The following is a 15,272-nucleotide window of genomic DNA, read 5'->3' on the forward strand; positions in this document are numbered from 1 at the left end:
TGTATGACTCGAGATACAAAAAAAGATCCAAGTTACGAAAGTAAAAAGTAAATGCATTTTCTTAAACATTATTTTATTTAGAATTTTCCTTATTGAGTAATAAAAACCTACAAATGTAACATGGCACATTTTCATACACACAACACAGGGAACAAATAACAGTCTAAAAAATGGACGGTTTTGGCCTTGGTAGAACGGACTCTGGCCGCCATCTGGCGCACCTCAGGTTTTACATCTACGACGGCGGGAGATATTTCATTGGTACAGGGCACATTTTCACACGCTTTATTTATTTTAAGACATAAGTTAATCATTTGCTTATAATCATCTCTCAATTTTGTGTTTCCTCACATCTTTCATACAAAATAGAGTCTGCAAGAGTGCGGAAGACAGAGTGCGCGAGAGCTCGTGCGAGAGAGCCTGAGAGAGCCTGCAAGAGAGCGTGCAAGAGACAGAGAGAGAGACAGAAACTGGTGGGGTGTTTTCAATGTGTCACAATTTTGCCCATTATACTGTATTATATATTGGCAAACAAAGGGTTAATCATGGCCACTGACATATGGCAGTCACTCATGCTCACTGACTGTGGCGACTAGGGGCTGTAATTGGACTTCCAAAAAAAAAAAAAATAAACAGGATGGCGCCGTTCACGCGGGAGCAAGTGGCACTAGCTCTGCACACTTATGCTTTTGGTGTTTTACAGCCCTTCTATCTTTTTTTAATTACATTTTAATATTTCTTAATACTTTGTTTTACTTTACTTTGTACTATATATTTTTTACTTTAAGGTTTTTACAACTTTCCTTGTTCTGTTAGCCTGGCTTCTTTCGGCCACTTCTTTTTTGGAAACATTCAGCCATGCTTACGCTGTCACACACATGGGACTAGCTGTTGCAATACGCAGCAGAAGGAGCAACACCTCGGTGCCGCCGGGGGATTCGGAGCTGGACAAAAGTGCCGGGGGAAGAGGCAACCCTTCTGACCAACCATTCCATCATGGGATAAGATGGAAGCGCTGTCGGCGCTTACCTGCAAAGGAGTCGAGGGGCTCAACTCTGCTACTGTTGTCTTCAGCTCCAGACTACTGAGGAACTGTGCGGATGAGCTTGGAAGAGTGACTGTGTGACAGGGTGAAGTGATTGATGTTAGACATGAGTGCAGGAGTTAAGTTAAGTGATTGATGTTAGACATGAGTGCAGGAGTTAAGTTAAAAAGGGACTCATGCCGCTAGTGTGACAGGGTTAATTAGTTGATGTTATATATGAGTGCAGGTGTTAAGTTGAAAGGGGACTCATGCCGCTAGCATGCGAAAAACAAGGGGCGATGACGTAATGACTAACCAATGGTCATAGACCTTGGTAGGGTATAATAACGGGCTATTCAGACAGTTATCCAAGTTGGTTTTGGAAAGACAACAAAGAGCCTGTCTGATTATTTCACCCGTCTGTTAAAGGTATGTAGCTTTGTTTTGTATAACGACTGAGTGTGAGATGTGCAAGAGGCAATAGTAGCATGTCAGAAAGAACGGAATGCTTAAGTGATGCTTGTTTACTTCTTTATGTGTGCGCGTAAATGTGCGAGGCTCGGGTATTGTTTACAGCAAGCTACCTTCGGCCGCTGATTATTTACTTTTTCATGTGTGCGAGTAAATGTGCGAGTCTCGGGTATTGTTTAAAGCGAGCTACCTTCGACCGTGGGTTGTTGACTTTTTTTTTATGTGTGTGCGCGAATGTGCGCGTCTCGGGCGCATTGTCTACAGCAGGCTACTTTCGGCCGCCGTTATAACAGTAGCATAATAGTATGCAGTAAATGACGGCCGGAACAAAAAGTAACAAGTTATAATACTCATAAGTTATAATCGTTTATGCAGCAAGTACATTGCTTTGGATTATAACGGGTTGTTAATATGTTACTATGTATATATTTGAGTGTTATTGTATATTATGTTTTGTGTGAATTGCTTATATAACTGAAGTTGGTTTTGGAAAGACAACAAAGAGCCTGTCTGATTATTTCACCCGTCTGTTAAAGGCGAAACCACTACCACACTTCTACCCGTGAAAGAAAATCACGGGTACAACATTTTTGGAGGCACCGCTGGGATTTGCTGCTTTGATGTCCAGTATTCACAACCTGAGTACTGAATGCTGAGCCCGCAAAACCTAAACCACAACCAGGATCAAGACAGTGAGAAGAGGTGTTGCTGTTAAAAGGAACGTGAAGTTGGCAGAGTACTCGTCATCTGAGGCCAGTAGAGATCATCAGAGAGACGGTAAAAACGTGCCAGTTCAGTGTTCACTTTTGCATCATAAACCAAACTCCTACCGTGTTGAGAAAATGGAAATGGAACGGGAGCAAGTACGCATAGAGGTAGAAGAAATGTTGTGCAAGCTAACAGTTAATGACCTGTTAGAAATATGTGATTTCCTTAACATAGGGAGTCCGAAACACATATCTCAATTCCAATTGTTGTGGCACATTAATAACCACCTGGGAAGGAACGAACTCAAAGACGAGGATCAAGGTATGTCTGAGTTGTTAAAATTGAAGGAGAAAATAGATGAGATGAGGCATGAAGGCAAAGGGGCTGAAAATGGGAAGCCAGGATCTTTGCCCCAGCTACCCGCCGCGGGGGACATTCAAAGGGACGTGCCTCCCCAGTACCCGCCAAGCTCGTACTGGCGGAAAGATTTTAAGATTGCGGGTCAAATAGGTGAACCAGACCAGAAGGACAAGCTAACCTTCTCCAGTCTGGTTCACCAAATTGAAAAGGGAACGAGTAGGGGGTACCAGGACGTGGAAATTGTTGACGCTGTGATCAGAGCTATCTCCCCTGGTCTACAACTCAGAAACTATCTGGAAGAAAAAGCTAATCTTACCCTGCCCACACTCAAGTGCGTCCTCCGTGCTCATTTTCAGGAGAGGAGTGCTACCGACCTTTACAAACAGTTAACTTCGGAAGCACAGCAGATCAGGGAGACCCCGCAAAGTTTTGTCATGCGAGTGTTGGGTCTGAGACAGAAAGTATTGTTTGCATCCCGTGAGGCAGAATCGGGGCTTCAGTACGACCCAAGCCTAGTACAGCGTATGTGTTTACACACAATACTCACTGGGCTTCAGAGCGACAATATACGGATGGATATGCAGCCTCTCTTATTGGACTGCCAAACGTCCGATGAACTATTATTGGACAGGTTAAACATAGCCTGCGCTAATGAAGAAGAAAGAAAAAATAAAAAGAAGCTTAGTACTCCACAGGCAGCGAGACAAGTGAACCAGGTACAGTCGGAAGACCTGCTACCTTCTAATCGGCCTGCCGAAGAAAAAGCTAAAATGTCTCCGGAAGTAAAAGCGGAGCTTGCCAAACTGCATAACCGTTTCGCGCCTCTTGAAGGTCTCAGTGCCGATGTCGCTCAGATTAAAGAGGCGTTACAACAGACTCGGTTCCAGCATCAGTCCTACCCCCCGCCCTCTGGCAGGAGACCAGTGATGGACCCCCAGGCACCTACGGTCCGACAAAATTATTACAACCAGCCACCAACACCTCACTGGAACACAGGCCGCCCCGCCTATGTCCCGAGGAGGTGTTTTGTCTGCCAGCAGGAAGGGCGAGATGTTCCGTGCACACATTGCTATCGGTGTGGAAGCGAAGAACATTTCCAAGCTGGCTGTAAAAGCCGAGTTGTCAGGCCACAAAGAGAAGCCCCTTTAAACAACTAATGGTTGCCCCTGCGGGACGAGGGTCAACCATGAAGAGAGAAAGGTTCCAACGATTCCCACATAGTGACCGGGGGGAACTTCCCCGCAGAGAGAAAGGCATTCCCAACCGATCACCCCCGGCAATAATAGGTCACCAACACAAAATTACCTCTCTAGTTGGAAGGCAATGTCTAGTGCAGTGTTACATAAATGGTCACCAACTACAAGCATTATGGGACACAGGCTCACAAGTTTCAATCATTGATGAAAGGTGGAAAGATGAATATTTACCTGACGTGCAACTGAGAAATGTGTCAGAAATATTAGAAACATCTGCAGACCTGACATTGATTGCAGCAAATGGGATTGAGATGCCTTTTATTGGGTGGGTGGAGACAACATTCCATCTAGTCTCAATGGTAAACAGAGAAGAACCATTGATTATCCCAATGCTGGTAACCAGCGGGCATCATCTGTCCCATCCCATTATTGGTTTTAATGTCATTGAACATATTCTGGCACAGACTGAAGTACATCAACAGCACCTTGCTGTGAGTAGTGCTTTCCCCAGTCTTAAAAGAAATGAGGTGAAGACTTTGATTCAGGCCGTCAGTGCGGAACAGAGAGACCAATATGTGGTGAGAACTAAGAAGAACAGGGTCTTGGTACCCAAACACACCATTATTCAAGTTGAGTGTCGGGTAGCCTCCACACCTTTTAAAGAGGGCACAAGTGTGCTGTTCCAACCAGATGTGAATTCCCAGTGGCCAGATGGTCTTGAGTTCAACGACACCTTGGTCAGAATAAGAAAAGGGTTTTCCCCTGTAATCAAAGTTGATGTCTCGAATCCAACGGGCCACAATATTGTCTTACCCGGGCGCACTGTAATTGGCACAGTACAAAGCGTTTTGACTATACTTCCTGCTGAAATTTTTGAACCAACACCAGCACCAATTGCAGTGAACCATACCAGCACTCACACCCCATTCAAGACGGGTGAACAATGGGACCCACCTGTAGATGTAAGTCACTTGACAGAGAAGCAAAGACAAATAGTCAAACGAATGCTGAGAGAAGAGTGTCACTCCTTCTCCACCTCAGACAATGATATTGGCCGCATTGACAGATTACAAATGACTATCTCACTCAAAGACACTGAGCCAGTCAAGCGTTCATATATGTCGGTGCCCCGACCATTGTACCAAGAGATGAAGGGGTATCTCCATGACTTAATAGCACAAGGCTGGGTGAGAAAGTCAAACTCATCATACTCCTCGCCAGTCGTGTGTGTCAGAAAAAAAGATGGAACCCTTCGTTTGTGTGTAGACTACAGAGATTTAAATAGAAAGACACATCCCGATCGGCAGCCGATCCCCAGAGTCCAAGACATCATGGACAGCTTGGGCGGAAACTCTTGGTTTTCCCTCCTCGACCAGGGGAAGGCCTATCACCAGGGATTTGTGTCTGAAGAATGCCGAGCAATGACTGCTTTTGTTACCCCCTGGGGACTATATGAGTGGATACGTATCCCTTTTGGTCTCATGAACGCTCCTGCATCGTTTCAGCGTTGCATGGAAGAATGCCTGGAAGGACTCCGGGACAACATATGCATCCCTTACTTGGATGACACGCTGGTGTTCAGCAAGACTTTTGAAGGGCATGTAGAAAATGTGAGACGAGTGTTGTGTCGCCTCAGAAAGTATGGGATAAAACTAAAACCCAGCAAGTGCAATCTTTTCAAAGCTGAGGTTCGCTACTTGGGTCGAATCGTCTCGGCAGAGGGAAGTAGAATAGATCCTGCAGATTTTGAAGCTGTTCGATCACTGAAAGACGTTAAACCACACACTGTGGGTCAACTCAGAAAGATGCTTGGTCTTCTGACTTATTATAGACAATATATAAAAGACTTTTCCCGAAGAGCGAGTTGTCTGTATGACCTTCTGAAAATGGACCAAAGTGATGCCCGAAACAAAACAAAGACAAAGAAACCAAGCCACGTCGTTCCGTCAAACAAGCCGATCGTGTGGACTGATGAGCACCAGCAGGCGCTTGAACAATTGATTGAATGCCTGCTCCATCCACCAGTATTAGGGTTCCCAGATTTTACCCAGCCCTTCATCGTACATACTGATGCCTCACACCAAGGGTTAGGTGCAGTGTTATGTCAGAAACAGGATGGTAAACTTAGAGTCATTGCCTACGGCTCCCGCACATTGACAGCAGCTGAAAAGAATTATCACTTGCACTCTGGGAAACTGGAATTTTTGGCCCTAAAATGGGCGATCACTGACAAGTTTCGAGATTATCTGTACTATGCCACAGCATTCACTGTATATAGCGACAACAACCCACTCACATACATTCTTTCCACTGCAAAGCTAAATGCAACCACTTCTAGGTGGGTGGCAGAACTGGCCGATTTCCACTTCACAATAAAATATAGGCCAGGGAGGGAAAACAAAGATGCTGATGCTTTGTCAAGGATGCCGCTGGATGTTGAGGCTTTGATGAAAGAATGTTCTGAGGAACTGCCACCCGATGCTATCGTTGCCACGATCCAAGCAGTCAGGGCACAGGAAGTATTCCCTTTGATGCCGCCTTCATTTCAAATCTGTTGTTCAGTCACAGATGTAGAGGCGACAGCTGCTGCGTCAATCAACCCTGTGCCAAAAGAAGAGATAAGGAAAGCACAACAATTGGACCTGGTCATTCGTCCGGTGTTGAATTATAAGCGGTCAGGTGGTAAGCCATCGGCTGAGGAATTGAAGGCGCTCTGCCCAAAGACAAAATGCTTGCTCAGGCAGTGGGAGAAATTGATAATAGACAGTGACGGGGTTCTGTGCAGAACCACAACGACCCGTAATCAGATGGTCCTGCCAGAACAATATCGAGGAACAGTCATGCAAGAGTTGCATAACAATATGGGGCACCAGGGCGTCGACCGCACAGTATCTCTTGTGCGTGACCGTTTCTTCTGGCCGTATATGCAGTCTGATATTGAACATTATGTGACGAGAACCTGCCATTGTCTCAAACAAAAGAAACCATGCCAGGAACAGAGAGCGCCATTGACAAATATTGTGACAACACAACCCTTTGAGCTGGTCTGCATTGACTTTCTTCATCTTGATAGATGTAAAGGCGGATATGAATATATCCTCGTCATAGTTGACCACTTTACACGTTTTGTCCAAGCATATGCCACCACCACCAAGTCAGGAAAAGCTGCTGCAAACCTTATCTTCAATGACTTTGCTCTGAAGTTTGGGTTCCCCGTACGTATCCACCACGATCAGGGAAGAGAATTTGAAAACCAGTTGTTCACCCAGCTGAAGAAACTCAGTGGTATGGCTGGATCAAGGACAACACCGTATCACCCGATGGGTAATGGTCAAGTGGAACGAATGAACAGAACACTACTGCAGATGCTCAGAACACTGACTGTGACACAGAAATCGAATTGGAAGGAGTCTTTGAACAAACTTGTGCATGCTTACAACTGTACCCGTTGTGATGTGACAGGTTATTCACCATTTTATCTACTGTTCGGGAGATCGCCAAGGCTCCCAGTGGACATGCTCTTTGGACTGTGCAACAGGTCCGATACAGATGGACAGCAGGACTATGTGGAGAAATGGAGACGAGGGATGGAGGAGGCGTACACCATTGCCACCGAGAACGCACGGAAAGCGGCAGAAAAAGGTAAAAAGCACTATGACACTAAAGTAAGGAGTTCTGTGCTACAACCAGGAGAACGCGTCCTGATAAAAAACCTGACACCAAGAGGAGGACCTGGGAAGCTCCGTGACTTCTGGGAAGATACAGTTCACACAGTGGTGAAGCAAATGGGATCTGACCTACCAATTTATGAAGTTAGGCCAGAAAGAGGTAAAGATCGTTCCAGAATTCTGCACAGAAATCTACTAATGTCTTGTGACCATTTGCCCGTTGAGATAAGACCAGAAGAAGGGAAAATCGGCACGAGGACGCCGAGAAAGAAACAGCAGCCGGCATCTCATCAGGAGTCAGACGAAGAAAGCGATGACGAAGATGACTCCCACTATGAGCTACGCCAGCTAAATGAGAGAGGTGCCCAGGAGATGGAGCCGGAGCGCGGGCCACTGCCTGTGGACCAGACACACGAAGTGAGGGGCCCTGCTTCCGGACCAGTACAAGTGGAAGAGGACCATCAGCTGGAGGACCTGCCTGGTGAGGGAGCAAACCCTCCTCTTGAAGGTCCTAGTGATGAGCAGTTCTCAGAGACTTCCCCGCCAACCGCCGTGACGGAACCTGGGGCGCTGACTGATGAACGGCCGAGAAGGGAGAGACACCCACCACGACGTACGACCTATGACCATCTTGGAATCCCCTCCTGTTATAGTACACAGTCACCGCAGGAGCGGCTAACTGTTTACCCTGCACCAGGAGTGGCCCCTTGGTTAGTACACCTGCATCCATATTACCTGCAGCCACCTTTTTTGTTTGGACTCCAACAAGCTTGAACATACAAGGACGACTGTCATGGACTGTCATGGACTGTCATGGACTGTTATGGACTGTCATGGACTGTTATGGACTGTTATGGACTGTTATGGACTGTGATTACTGTGCCATCCAGTAAAACGTGGACCGTACGAGTTGTGGATTATATTTGAACTATGGCCGTGTCGCCTGGACTGTAATGAGCATCGGCTCACCAAAGTGGAAATGTTTGGGAGCATATTAATGTCGGGACGACATTTGTTTTTGTGGGGGAGAGTGTGACAGGGTGAAGTGATTGATGTTAGACATGAGTGCAGGAGTTAAGTTAAGTGATTGATGTTAGACATGAGTGCAGGAGTTAAGTTAAAAAGGGACTCATGCCGCTAGTGTGACAGGGTTAATTAGTTGATGTTATATATGAGTGCAGGTGTTAAGTTGAAAGGGGACTCATGCCGCTAGCATGCGAAAAACAAGGGGCGATGACGTAATGACTAACCAATGGTCATAGACCTTGGTAGGGTATAATAACGGGCTATTCAGACAGTTATCCAAGTTGGTTTTGGAAAGACAACAAAGAGCCTGTCTGATTATTTCACCCGTCTGTTAAAGGTATGTAGCTTTGTTTTGTATAACGACTGAGTGTGAGATGTGCAAGAGGCAATAGTAGCATGTCAGAAAGAACGGAATGCTTAAGTGATGCTTGTTTACTTCTTTATGTGTGCGCGTAAATGTGCGAGGCTCGGGTATTGTTTACAGCAAGCTACCTTCGGCCGCTGATTATTTACTTTTTCATGTGTGCGAGTAAATGTGCGAGTCTCGGGTATTGTTTAAAGCGAGCTACCTTCGACCGTGGGTTGTTGACTTTTTTTTTATGTGTGTGCGCGAATGTGCGCGTCTCGGGCGCATTGTCTACAGCAGGCTACTTTCGGCCGCCGTTATAACAGTAGCATAATAGTATGCAGTAAATGACGGCCGGAACAAAAAGTAACAAGTTACAATACTCATAAGTTATAATCGTTTATGCAGCAAGTACATTGCTTTGGATTATAACGGGTTGTTAATATGTTACTATGTATATATTTGAGTGTTATTGTATATTATGTTTTGTGTGAATTGCTTATATAACTGAAGTTGGTTTTGGAAAGACAACAAAGAGCCTGTCTGATTATTTCACCCGTCTGTTAAAGGCGAAACCACTACCACACTTCTACCCGTGAAAGAAAATCACGGGTACAACAACTGCATATTCTCTACCTCGGTCACAGTCTGCAGAAGTTCCCAATCTTGTGGAAAACTTCCTGTGTGGTTCCAGTTTTTGTCCAAGTTTACATCTTTTGAGTCTGTATCCGTTTTTGCTACCGCAACCAAAATGACGCCGTTCAAGTGGCAGCCGGTGGCGGTAGCTCGATCCACCCTTGCTTGGTTTTGTTTTTGCTGCTTTTTCTGCCTTAATAATTTGATTTGGTAATTTTTGTCCCTCCTTGGGACAAGCCAGGGAAGAGCAGCTGCGGTCAATCTGCAGATTACTTCCTGTTTGGTATTTAAAAATCAATGAGTCCTAGTACCATTGTCGGATCCTTCCTGCATGCGTCAAGAATGCTCGCGTATACTCCTGCACTATTCCAGCATGTTCCTGCATGTCACGGCGTGGGTTCAATAGCTATTGCAGCCCCGCTCCCTTTCTCCTCTCGTTCTCCTGTTTCCGGTTTGGTATCACTACCGGTTTCTAAGTCCTTGTTGTTCTGTAAATATCCCTTATGAGTTATTAAGGATCTTGCTTTGAAGCTCCTAGCCTCAATTCCCTTCCTGTTCCCCGCGACTAGGTTTAACTCCCTTCCCGAGCGCGCCACGACAACGCAGCGCGATCATAACAATTCTTAATGATCCCATTTACTTTGATTTGCTTTGTACTTTCTGCGTTTGCTTTGTTGTTCAGCAGCCTTTGCGACTGTACTGTCTAACTCATAATGCCTTTTCTTACTACTGTCACAATGAAATTTTCCCAAATACGGGATGAATAAAGTTATCCAATCCAAATTTCTGTGTGTCTGAAAGATCTAATACATTAATTAAGTATTTCTTTTGGGAATAGTTTTGCCTTTCATGGGGATGGCAGTCTCCACTTGTAATGGAAAATTTGCATTATCGACCATTGAATTAGGTTCCAACCTTATATGGTGTGGGGGTATGCATGGTGCCCCCTAAGAATTTGTGGGTTATATCCAGGTAACAGTTTCCTCCCACAAACCAAAATATGCTTGCGAGGCTAGTTTAACACTCTAAATTAGCCCTGTCTGTGAGTGTGAGCGTGAATGTTTGGCCGTCTTGTGATTTCGATCGGCTGGCCACCAAGATGTAATCAATCGATCAGATATCAAGGTGGAAAATATATAATATATAAACGAGCTGCTCTGCAAAATGGGGGGGGGGGGGGTATTAGTCAATATTTTCTAGATAAACTTTCATGGGTGGGCTACTATATTGACTCATGAGAAGTCTCATGTCGCGACAAGGGGGTGTTGGGCTGAATGCAGCGCCACTAAATAAACACGATTGCGAAGGGCGGCGGATGTCCTTCACTGTACTGCATAAAAGATGCTGAGATGTTCAATGAAAGGGGTTTTTGTTCCTGTCCCACTGCTGTCCAATTGTGCACGCTGTTCGAGCGTCAATACTTTACTTCTCACAATGCTTCATTGCACCGGCTTGCTTAGATCCCGTTGTTTTTCCCTTATTTCTGCACTGGGTTATGCAAAACAACACGTAAAAAAATGCAACCTGTACGCCTAGTGCTCGTATATATCACGTATATATCGTAAGACAGTACGCTATTTTCCTAAGTAGCCTCTCACCGACTCGGCCACCAGGCTGTCTCGTATACTCTTGTCTCAAATTTGTCTCGTTTCTCAAGGAAAATATTTGCTCGGAAAGTCTCTCGTATCTCAAAGTTCTCAAATATTGGGGCACTCGTATGTCAAGGTATTACTAATGTCAATAATAGTAATAGTCAATAGTAATGTCAATAAAAAATAACTTATAACATTAGACACTTCATGTTGTTCAGACCTCAGGGTGCTGTTCATGTGCCCAGTCTTGAAATCGCAGCTCAAGGAGTGTATCATAAACACCCTGTGGAGAATTGGGATCCACCTCAATCATGTGCTCCAAGTAGGCTTTGAGCTCCCGGGGATTATTGGCAAATATTGGAATAAATTCCTCAGAATTGGCCTAAAATAAAAATACATATGGATGAAGACATAACAAAATGTAGACACACACAATTTCAAATATCTGGGTCAACCAAATGACTTTTGTATTGTCTCGCATATAAACCGTACTCTTAAAATTGCATTAAAATTGTTGAATTTTATGATTTCATTCATATAAGATGCCCCCTGATTCACAATTCTCACCTTAATATTCATGGTTTTAATATGGAGAACAAATATGTTACTTTGAAGAGAAAAATCATCGCACGTGGTATTTCTAAAATACTGAATCAACCGAAAGAATCGTCTGCTGGATTGCACATTATTTGGGTCACAAACAAGTTAATATGCCTGTCCTTGTAAATCCAAAATATCAAATTATTCAATTTGAAAAATGAAATAAGTCTCTCTAGATGACAACTTGAATTACAATATTCTGAGCAGAAGTTTAAGATGTTGTGGTAGCTATGGAGTATAGAATGTATTCTTTATACTTTTATGCTGTATAGTCACTAGGATAGAATTATGGATAGCCTAGTGGAAATTTCCTTCATGACACCAATGAGTTAGGGGCACGTCATATACCAAGACACGCCCATTTCTTTGTTCACCTCTTCCCGCCTTAAGTTTGTACCTAGGTCACATGACCCTTTGTTAACATAACTAGATCAACTGTTGGAGGTAGGTAGGGATTCCAACTGGTCAGGCAGGGAGATGGACACATCTCCCAGCGCTGGCTACTCTGACCCCTCCCTCAGCTGAAGTCTTTGAAAATCTCATCAAGCCGACTCTGCGTGTGCTACCTCTGATCGGAAGTTATTGAATGTATATGGTTTTAAACCCGACAGTAGCCTTATTAAATCTAAAGTAGAAATATCTCAATTCTTTCAATGGTTCATATAACTGCAATAATTATCACTTTCAAACAAGAAATAAAAAGAAAAAAAATCAATGCGGAATTGTGTTTCTTTCTGTGTTCGGAAAGGGTGTTGCCTGCACGTAGACAAATTCAAAAACGAAGTCATGTGAGCAGTACAACCAGGAAGTGTGTCCGTAGCGGTCTGGTGTTCACCAAGTCTCTGGGTGCAACAATAGCACGAGTACACATTACGCAGGTATTAAAGCTGACATTTTAATAATTGACCACAGGACCTTCAATCAGCCCCAACAACTATTGGGGATGTGCTGACATGGTAAACACTACAAACAAATGTATCATGGCAATTTGCGTCCGGACAGTCAGAGCACGTTTAACTACGGTGAGATGGCGACGCCCTGAGCGAGCAATGTTTTTTTTTTCTTGAATTTAATTCATAGACATCAAAATAAAATTTGTTTAGTCTTTGTGACCTTGCAGTTTCATGCATGTCAAGTTTAATTTATGCACATAAAAAGTAATGGATTATAATAAAGATAAAGAATGGATTATAATATATAATACTATAATATTCTACTATTCTACACCAAAAAATAAGAATACCTTTCATAAGTTTTCAAAACTCTGACAATTTTGTTTACAAAGTAAAGTCAAATTTTTGATCATAAAATTAGTTGAAAATATGATAGAAAATGGTGAAGACATTATGATAAGGTTATAAAATAATGTTTATTCAATTTTAAACTTAGTTCTTTACACGATTGCTCCCCAAACACCCATCCGCGGACCGATACCGGTCACACACATTGAACAGGTGAGTGAGCTAGGAGTGGTGACATATCAAAACCCAGCATACTCACAGAATGCCGCCACCCTGATGTGGAAGATGGTGATTTATTTTTTATTGATTTACATACAACGCCTTTGTGTTCATATATCTTTGGGTTAAATCAATATCATTTAGGCCAGGGTGATGGCAAAAAGTATTGATTGAATTTGGCAGTTTGACGTAAATCGGGATCAATCCTTTTAATCCGAACAGCCAATATTAATTGATTCATTTTCTGAACCACTTACAAGGGTCGCACAGGGTGCTGAAGCTAATCCCAAATAACTACAGGCACAAGGCGGTGGTCATCTTGAATTCTTGGCCAGCTATTCAAGATGGACAACAATTCACAAACACACTCATATCTATGAGCAATTTTGAGAGTTCCACCAGCCCATTCTGCATGTTAATTTTGGGATGTGGGAGGAAACCGGAGTACCCATAGAAAAGCCACACAAGCCCGGGAAGAAGATGCAAACTACACCCAGTAAGGACCAACCTGGGATTGAACCTTCAACCTCAAATTCTCGATTGGATTATGGCCTGGACTTTCACATGGCCACTTGGATACTTTTATTTACGAAATGTCCATTGTAGATTTGGCTTTATGTTGGATTGGATAACTATCCATCCCGTATTGATCCCGCATCCTCAACAGACCACTGCATAAAACACTGTAGATGCCACCACAGTGTCGTAGAAAGTCCTCAGCAGTGTCCTGCACACTCCAAAAGACTATAAACTCCTCAGTAGGTAGAAGTGACTCTGGCCCCTTTTATACAGTGCATTTATGTTTGTGGACCAGAATCCAGAGTACTTTTTATGTGCATATATTAAACTTGACATGTGTGAAACTGAAAGGTCACAAAGGCTAAACAAAATGTATTTTGATGTCTATGAATTAAATTCAAGAAAAAAAATCATTGCACGCTCAGGGCGTCGCCATCTCACCGTCGTTAAACGTGTTCTGACTGTCCGGACGCGAATTGCCTTGATATATATATATATTTTATTGTTGAGGTGAACACCCAGGTACTTAAAATTCTCCACGATTTCAATGTCTGTACCCTGGATGTTCACCTGAGTGGTGTGTTGGTGATACCTCCGAAAATCGATGACCATTTCCTTTGTCTTACTGGAGTTGATATAGGAGTCATTTTGCCTACACCAGTCAACAAAGGCCGTGATGACTCTCCTGTACTCTAGGTCATTGAGGATGATTCTCTCCAATGTCTTGATCAGGTGAGAGGTTAATGCCACTGGCCTGAAGTGGTTTGGCTCCCAAAAGTTTGCAGTCTTTGGAAATGGGACCACACTGGAAGTTTTTCACAAGGTGGGGACCTTCTGCAGACTGAGGCTGAGGTTGAAAATGTGTAGAATCACTTTGCCAAACTGATCCGCACACTCTCTCAGTAGTCTGGAGCTGAGGCCGTCTGGACCGGTAGCCTTCCTTGCCTCGATCTTCGTTAGCTGTTTTATCACCTGATCGACAGTAATGCAGAGACCGGTGGAAAAGGGAGAGGAGAAGGGGGGGGGGGGGGGGAGTTGCTTCTGGTCGGGGGGTCAGGGGAGAAGGGGCAGGATGGAATCTGTTAAAGAACGGATTCAGTTCATTGGCCCACTCCCTGTCTCCAGACTCCAGGTCCCTCACTGTTGCCTCCATGGCCCGAAATGGTCCTTAAGCTCCTCCAGACCTCTTTGGTGTTGGTTCTCTAGCTTCCTCGTGTATATGGTCTTTCCCTTCCTTTGCTCTATCTTCAGCTCTTTTGGGACCACTTTCAGACTTTATTTCTCCCCGGACCTAAAAGCCCTCTTCTTCTTGTTCAGGAATCCCCATTTGGAAGTAAATAAACATGGTTCAAATGAATTAGTCAAGAGCCTGTACAAAGATAATCATTTTACTTGCTTTTTAATATTAAACACTTTCAATAAGATGCTATTCTAAAAATTATTTCATTAAAAAGACAAACCAAATTCACAGATGGTGTTTTCATTAAAGCTGTAAAAAACTTACAAATTGTTAAAATAAATTACAATAATATTGACAATCATGTTACTTTACAGTGGCCATCTCGAAATTTACTGCCGCGCGCTGGACATATTTCTAAATACTAGTATGTAGTGCAATGTGCTGGCCTTAATTTATATTCTTATATTTGTACACATACGCTCTTGG

The 15,272-nt window shown here is 43.7% G+C and overlaps 1 protein-coding gene across 5 annotated transcripts in view; it reads right to left on the reverse strand.

Annotated features, from left to right (window-relative positions):
- Positions 1 to 15,272, reverse strand: part of vps11 (VPS11 core subunit of CORVET and HOPS complexes) — a 64,667-nt gene that overhangs the window by 20,559 nt on the left and 28,836 nt on the right. For all 5 annotated transcript variants that reach the window (XM_077740893.1, XM_077740894.1, XM_077740891.1 and 2 more), the window contains exon 11: positions 11,248 to 11,409. In XM_077740893.1, coding sequence (XP_077597019.1) covers positions 11,248 to 11,409 — 162 coding nt within the window. The remainder of the gene's footprint in view (positions 1 to 11,247; positions 11,410 to 15,272) is intronic.

Source organism: Stigmatopora nigra, chromosome 19 (genome assembly GCF_051989575.1).
Source record: "Stigmatopora nigra isolate UIUO_SnigA chromosome 19, RoL_Snig_1.1, whole genome shotgun sequence".
Taxonomy (NCBI): domain Eukaryota; kingdom Metazoa; phylum Chordata; class Actinopteri; order Syngnathiformes; family Syngnathidae; genus Stigmatopora; species Stigmatopora nigra.